The sequence below is a fragment of the Panulirus ornatus genome, chromosome 17 (genome assembly GCF_036320965.1).
Source record: "Panulirus ornatus isolate Po-2019 chromosome 17, ASM3632096v1, whole genome shotgun sequence".
Classification (NCBI taxonomy): Eukaryota; Metazoa; Arthropoda; class Malacostraca; order Decapoda; family Palinuridae; genus Panulirus; species Panulirus ornatus.
Genome location: NC_092240.1, coordinates 17651729 through 17658955, shown reverse-complemented (window position 1 = coordinate 17658955; position 7227 = coordinate 17651729). Strand labels below are relative to the sequence as shown.

The window sequence follows — 7227 nt, the reverse complement described above, 5'->3', positions numbered from 1 at the left end:
CCTTTTCAAAGAGTTCCTAGATCGAGATGATCAAAGCCGCGGGTCATTTTGAACGTGTGTATCAAATCCTCTCGTCACCTTCTATTATCTAAGTTCGTGAAGTCTTTGTTGTTTTGTTGGCTCTAAAACGATGTGTTTCTCAGTTCGGGAATCACTTTGGTAGCTCGCACATGTACACTCTCTCTCTCTCTCTCTCTCTCTCTCTCTCTCTCTCTCTCTCTCTCTCTCCATTCTTGTCTGTGTATTTTTTCAAGTAGGATGACCAAAGCTGAATACAGTATTTAAAGTGGGGGACGAACCACTGAATTGTCATGAATGAGGATGATTGTCGTACGTCCTAATGTCCCACCTGTGAATCGAAGACTGTGGTTCTCATTTCCCACTTGGCTTTAAGTCATCAGTAATGATCACACGTAAAATGTTTTCCTCATTTCCCTTTTTGTTGCTCAAGAGAATTCATATTGTAGCTTGCCTTCTCGTTTTGACTAACGTTGTGTAAAACTTTGCACTTATTGATCCTGGAATACATTTGCCACGTGTGAACCCAGTCCACTAATTTGTCATTTTATTTTTGAGCTTATATTATACTTTACCACCGTTTCCCGCTCTCCCGATGTAGCGCCAGGAACAGACGTCTGAAACAACGGCCTCATTTTCTCACATGCACTCTCTAGCTGCAATGTAGTTTCATGTAATTTGTGTTATGCAGAGATGGATGATGAAATGACGTTCTTGGATAATCATATGTGAATAAGGCAGCAGCATCAGCCACTCTGAAGACGAGTGTGGTCGACGGGGAAGTGTGTTGTTCATGTCAGAATGTTGGGTCACGTGGTACTGTGTGTGTGTGTGTGCGTGCGAGACGCAGGAGTGTGTGGGGACGTACAGTTATAGTGATGTGTGAGGTACATCGATACAGAGAACCAAGGCCCAAGCGAGATGCTCTGGCCTTAACACCACTTAAAGATAGGGAGAGTCCGCACTGGGCCTCCTACCACAGAGCTGATGAATGTGTATTTGATTAATACCAGATACATTACTAAGGAAAATATGTTTTATGCATTAGCCCGTTACAAGTGGCTTGAGAACCAGTTGGTCAAGCTTATAGACGTTACAGGTGGCTTGAGAACCAGGTGGTCAAGCTTATAGACGTAAGTCGGTCTTGTATTAACTCACTCAGTCTTTCGTCGTAAAATGACTAAAGGAACTTCTCGGAAGTTTATGAAAACAGTGTAGGGCTCTCCAGATTATCTGTGATTACACACCATCACACACTGACCACACACACAGCCAGTCATCATCTGGTCGGTTGATCCCTTTCGCACCACATGAGAGCTTTGTTGACAGGATTAATCAAGAGGCGTTTTCTGGTAAGATTGATCCAGAGTGGCTTCTGCGGCTTACTGCCGCGTGCTCAGAGTGTGCACTTGATGACGCATTCTGTCGCATCACATTCTTTGGTTTCAGTGTTGAACATTGTATCGTGAGGACACAGGAAGCCTGACATGGTGGGCGGTGTACACATGTAGAACCTGTGACAGTCAAAAGGATCTATGATCAGCTGGCCATCGTACGTACAGTGAGGTACACAAGGATCACAGTAGTCGTAACAGAGAGTGATGTCCGCTTGACAGAAGCCCGTCATGAAGTCGTAATACGTGTTTGGAGGGCAGTTCTCCTCCAAGAAATGACCGTCTTTAGAGTCCTTAGACAGACAGATGTAGTATTTGTTGCAGTCCTGGGGATGAGGCTGGAGGGTGCCAGGGTTGGTCCCGTCACAGTCGGGGACGCAGGGGTCACACAGCGGGGAGCAGAAGCCTTGTGGGGCGCCGGTTATGGAGTCGCAGCGAGGCACAGTGTGATCCGTGTTGAAGTACTGGTTATCCGGGCAGGGAACTGGTTCATCAGATGGTATCACCTCGCCTGTAATGGAGTCATCATATCAGATACCTTCAAACTATAGTTTTGTTCAGTTGTCTGCCTTACGGTACACATGTATCAGACACCTTCAAACTATAGTTTTGTTCAGTTGTCTGCCTTATGGTATACATATAGAGGATGTGATCACGATAAAGCCATAACTTAAGTACCATTGACCAGGAGGCAGACGTAGTACTTGGTGCAGTCGGTGGGGTCCCTCACGCTGGTCCCAGGGTCGGCGTTGGTGCAGTCCGGGGCGCAGATCTCCACGCTGGGATGTATCTGTGAACATGGGCATGTGAGAATTACAAGCCGGGATAGAGAGAGAGAGAGAGAGAGAGAGAGAGAGAGAGAGAGAGAGAGAGAGAGAGAGAGAGAGAGAGACCTACTAAGAGATTATGCCATTCGATTCTATGGCGTATTTTTTTCCTCTTAGATTCTGATATTAATTCATCCATCTTTGACATAAAGCAGAAGTGAACTATCCTGTGTTGTTTATAAGAGAATCGATGCAGTATTTACAGATTACAGAGTGATCATGTCGATCTCATATTGCTGAAAATCTACGAAGTTCTGAGATTGTCGTAAAACCGAAAATGGCGTTGGTCAGGTAACCCTGGACAAGACGTGATCACGTGGTGGTTCATTGGTGACGCCCTCAGGAAGTTCAAGTCTCATCCAACCGGTGGGACCAAAGGCTGAGAAGTGTGGTGGTGTGAGGCTGAGTGAGGTGTGTGTAGGACACCTGAGGTGTGAGTGTTCAGTGTCTTCGGGATGGAAGTTGCACCTTGATTGTAAGGTGTCTTGTGATGTGTTGAAATGGCGTTTGTAATGACAGTGAAATGGGAGGTGTACAGAGTACAGATGAGGAAGTGTAACTCGGACGTGCCTGAGGAATGTAGTTTCATATCGTTTAATGTCTGGTGGAGCGGAGTTCAAGACCAGGTTGGGAGGGCTGTTGTTTAGCGCTTCTCGAATCATTACTGCTTGTCTGTTTTGTCATCTCATGTTTGCTGGGGGAGGGGAGACGAGTCAGGCCCTGTGCAACAAATGTGTGTCTGTTCCTGAGCCCTTGACGGAACGTGACCTCTTGGTGCTGAACTCGGATCTATATCGAGAGGTGGAAGTTTGAGGATAAGGGTAGAGTACTCACTGGCATTTGCTACGAGACAGCGAGGCTTCTCCACGAGAAGGCAAAATATGTGATGTCTTTCGGATCTGAACTCCTGTCGTTTTTCAGGAAACTTGACAACCTTTACTGGCTGTACGAGGACCATGTGCGACTGTCTGTATGTAGTGACCAAATTAGATAAAGACAGCAGTGTCAATAGTCATCTATCCGGAAGGGTCCCATAATTTTATCTAAGTCGATTGAAATAATTCAAAGAAAGTACTACGAAAAATATAGCACGGAAATTATATGGGTAATTTTCCTTTAAAACATCATAATTTAACCCTCTAAGGGATAAGGATTAAAATGATCCACTTGATTTTCTAAGTCCTCCATAACGTTCAGAGGCAAACAGCGAGAGGTTATCATAATTTCAGAAAACAATGAAATTACATAAACCTACCTACTGCCATATGAAATATATTTGTTCTCTGCAATACACACTTTTGATACTAGTGTGGTACATTTTGATACTAGTGTGGTACATTTTGATACTAGTGTGGTACATTTTGATACTAGTGTGGTACATTTTGATACTAGTGTGGTACATTTTGATACTAGTGTGGTACATTTTGATACTAGTGTGGTACATTTTGATACTAGTGTGGTGCATTTTGATACTAGTGTGGTACATTTTGATACTAGTGTGGTACGTTTTGGTCCACCTGATAAAAACTGTATCACTATTACGTCATGTTTGTTTATATGAAAGACCCAGACAATGTCTCCCTAGTAACTATAAATCATGCAGATATTGTCTCTGTTAGCGGATGATCAGCAGAACATGTGTGACGCCTCACGATAAACTACTGATAATGTTTACCTAACTTAACCTATAAAGATATAGCAAACATGGAGTTACGTAAACATTTTCATATTCAGAATTATCGAATGGATCTTACTGTCTCAAGATGAAAACAGTAACGCCTTCCGAAATGACAGACCAAACGTAATTAGTTCCGAACCACTTCAATAACAGCATCCTCTCTCTTCACAACAAAAAAGGGGTTTTAAGTCTCTTTGAATTAGGTCGTTTGGAGTGAAGTTAGGTGTACCAGGAGGAGGTGTAGAGTGTGTGGTGTCTGGTACAAGCGCACAGGTCATACAACTACTCACCGCCAGAGCCAAGAGGAGCAGGAGGGTGTGAGTGGTGGCCGGAGCCGTCATGATGGTGTTCCTGGTGACGCGGGGTGAGCTGTGGCCATCGTCTTATATTACCAAGCTATGTATTGCCTCCTGCTCTCGCCCTGTGGCTCCCGAGGTCTGGTTCCCACCACCGTCGCACATGTTGCGTCACACGTCTTGCTGGACGCAACCCTGGGAATGCCAGGCTGGCGTCGCTGTGTGAAGGTGTTCAACGGTTTTTTAGTGCGGGGTTATGGAGTGTCAGTTGATACATCAGGCAAGTGTGTCATCTATCAGTTTATGGTTTAGCAAGTGTGTCATCTATCAGTTTATGGTTTAGCAAGTGTGTCATCTATCAGTTTATGGTTTAGCAAGTGTGTCATCCATCAGTTTATGGTCTAGCAAGTGTGTTATCTATCAGTTTATGGTCTAGGTGTACCATGAATGTGTATTACTACACTATATCAGACTCACGTGAGAGTCTACCTGTCAGTGTACCGTTCAGAAATATGTTTCAGGTGTTGTGTCGTCTGGGTCCCTCACGTGGGCCAAGTGTCTCTTCGGGCGTCCAGGGAAGTGGCACCAGGAGTTCGTAGGCGATCATGTCATATCCTTATCTGTTATCATGCTAATTCCTTGCTTCTGCCACTCCAATATTCCTCACTCGTTTCTTATCCATACTTGCATTTCGTTCGTATTTCTGCAAGTGCATACGAGCGATGACTACATCCATCGAACGTTACTTCAAACCCACAGTGGAGAGACTTGACCTGAAGACTGGGATGTGTCTTGCTCCACCTGTTTACGGCACTGTGGTGATGGTCAACACTGGGAATGAGTCAAGATTATGTTTTGGGTTATTTGTCGTGACACAGAAATTATCCGGGCAAAGTTATATCATCCGATTAATACATGACGATGTTGATGAATATTTATACGAGAGAGAGAGAGAGAGAGAGAGAGAGAGAGAGAGAGAGAGAGAGAGAGAGAGAGAGAGAGAGAGAGAGATAATAGATACAGCTGTGGTCAGGTAAGGTCACACATGTACAATGACTGGGAGAACCGTGAGAAAGTTGGCAGCCAGAGGTGAGGAGCCACAGAGCCTGCAGGGGTGATGGTGGTGGTGTCCGTGGGCCCTGAGCTGCATCGTCACCCACCACACAGGGGACCCACGTTAACAACGCTACCCATGAAACCCATGGCGCTGGCTGGCATGGTAAGAAATAACCAGGAACAAATACCCTTGGTTGGGTTCCTGCTGCCTCGGCTCACACGGACCTTCTGGTCAATGCTTCCCTCTCCTTCCTGGTAACATGAGATGGTATGTTGGGGGAAAGACATGACGGTATCCTGAGCGAGGGTATTTAAGTTCACAGTGTACACGACTTACACCGAATATTGAATGTATGAATACGGCTCTGTGGAGTAATAGAGTTATCTGGTAAACGATAACATTGTGTATTATGTGCTCTTGCCTATAAGGTGTTTAGCTTAGAAGTGTAACGGTTTAGGAGGTTACTTTGGGTCTTGTATATATGTATGTATATATATATATATATATATATATATATATATATATATACAAATATATATTTCTTTTCCCCCTACTATTCGCCATTTCCCGCGTTAGCTAGGTAGCGCTAAGAACAGAGAACTGGGCCTTTGAGGGATTATCCCCACTTGGCCCACCTTCTCGGCTCCTTCTTTTGGAAAATTGTATAGAGGGGGACGGATTTCCAGCCCTCCGCTTTTAGTCGCCTTCTACAACACGCAGGGAATATATATATATATATATATATATATATATATATATATATATATATATATATATATATATATATATATATATATTCCCTACGTGTTGTAGAAGTTCGCTGATGATACAGCGCTGGTGGCTGATTCATGTGAGAAACTGCAGAAGCTGGTGACTGAGTTTAGAAAAGTGTGTGGAAGAAGAAAGTTAAGACTAAATGTGAATAAGAGCAAGGTTATTAGGTACAGTAGGGTTGAGGGTCAAGTCAATTGGGAGGTGAGTTTGAATGGAGAAAAACTGGAGGAAGTGAAGTGTTTTAGATATCTGGGAGTGGATCTGGCAGCGGATGGAACCATGGAAGCGGAAGTGGATCATAGGGTGGGGGAGGGGGCGAAAATCCTGGGAGCCTTGAAGAATGTGTGGAAGTCGAGAACATTATCTCGGAAAGCAAAAATGGGTATGTTTGAAGGAATAGTGGTTCCAACAATGTTGTATGGTTGCGAGGCGTGGGCTATGGATAGAGTGGTGCGCAGGAGGATGGATGTGCTGGAAATGAGATGTTTGAGGACAATGTGTGGTATGAGGTGGTTTGATCGAGTGAGTAACGTAAGGGTAAGAGAGATGTGTGGAAATAAAAAGAGCGTGGTTGAGAGAGCAGAAGAGGGTGTTTTGAAGTGGTTTGGGCACATGGAGAGGATGAGTGAGGAAAGATTGACCAAGAGGATATATGTGTCGGAGGTGGAGGGAACAAGGAGAAGAGGGAGACCAAATTGGAGGTGGAAAGATGGAGTGAAAAAGATTTTGTGTGATCGGGGCCTGAACATGCAGGAGGGTGAAAGGAGGGCAAGGAATAGAGTGAATTGGAGCGATGTGGTATACCGGGGTTGACGTGCTGTCAGTGGATTGAAGCAGGGCATGTGAAGCGTCTGGGGTAAACCATGGAAAGCTGTGTAGGTATGTATATTTGCGTGTGTGGACGTATATATATACATGTGTATGGGGGGGGGGGGCCATTTCTTTCGTCTGTTTCCTTGCGCTACCTCGCAAACGCGGGGAGACAGCGACAAAGCAAAAAAAAAAAAAGAATATATATATATATATATATATATATATATATATACACACATGAATCTCTCTCTCTCTCTCTCTCTCTCTCTCTCTCTCTCTCTCTCTCTCTCTCTCTCTCTCTCTCTATATATATATATATATATATATATATATATATACGTGTATGTATGAATATGTGTGTGTGAATGTA

The 7227-nt window shown here is 44.2% G+C and overlaps 1 protein-coding gene across 1 annotated transcript; it reads right to left on the bottom strand.

Moving 5' to 3' along the window:
* Positions 1-1034: 1034 nt before the first annotated feature.
* On the bottom strand, positions 1035-4365 carry LOC139754588 (uncharacterized). Its single transcript, XM_071671995.1, has 3 exons — positions 4208-4365; positions 2091-2202; positions 1035-1923 (listed from the first exon to the last, which is right to left on the bottom strand). Exons 1-3 carry the CDS (start codon positions 4256-4258, stop codon positions 1415-1417), a joined length of 672 nt encoding a protein of 223 aa, XP_071528096.1. The 5' UTR covers positions 4259-4365; the 3' UTR covers positions 1035-1414.
* Between the last annotated feature and the right edge of the window lie 2862 nt (positions 4366-7227).

Coding starts and splice junctions, on each gene's coding strand:
- LOC139754588 (XM_071671995.1), bottom strand. CDS start 4,258: ATGACGGCTCCGGCCACCACTCACACCCTCCTGCTCCTCTTGGCTCTG. Junction 2,203..4,207: donor TGCTCCTCTTGGCTCTGGCG/GTGAGTAGTTGT, acceptor CCATGTTCACAG/ATACATCCCAGCGTGGAGAT. Junction 1,924..2,090: donor CGTCTGCCTCCTGGTCAATG/GTACTTAAGTTA, acceptor ACTCCATTACAG/GCGAGGTGATACCATCTGAT.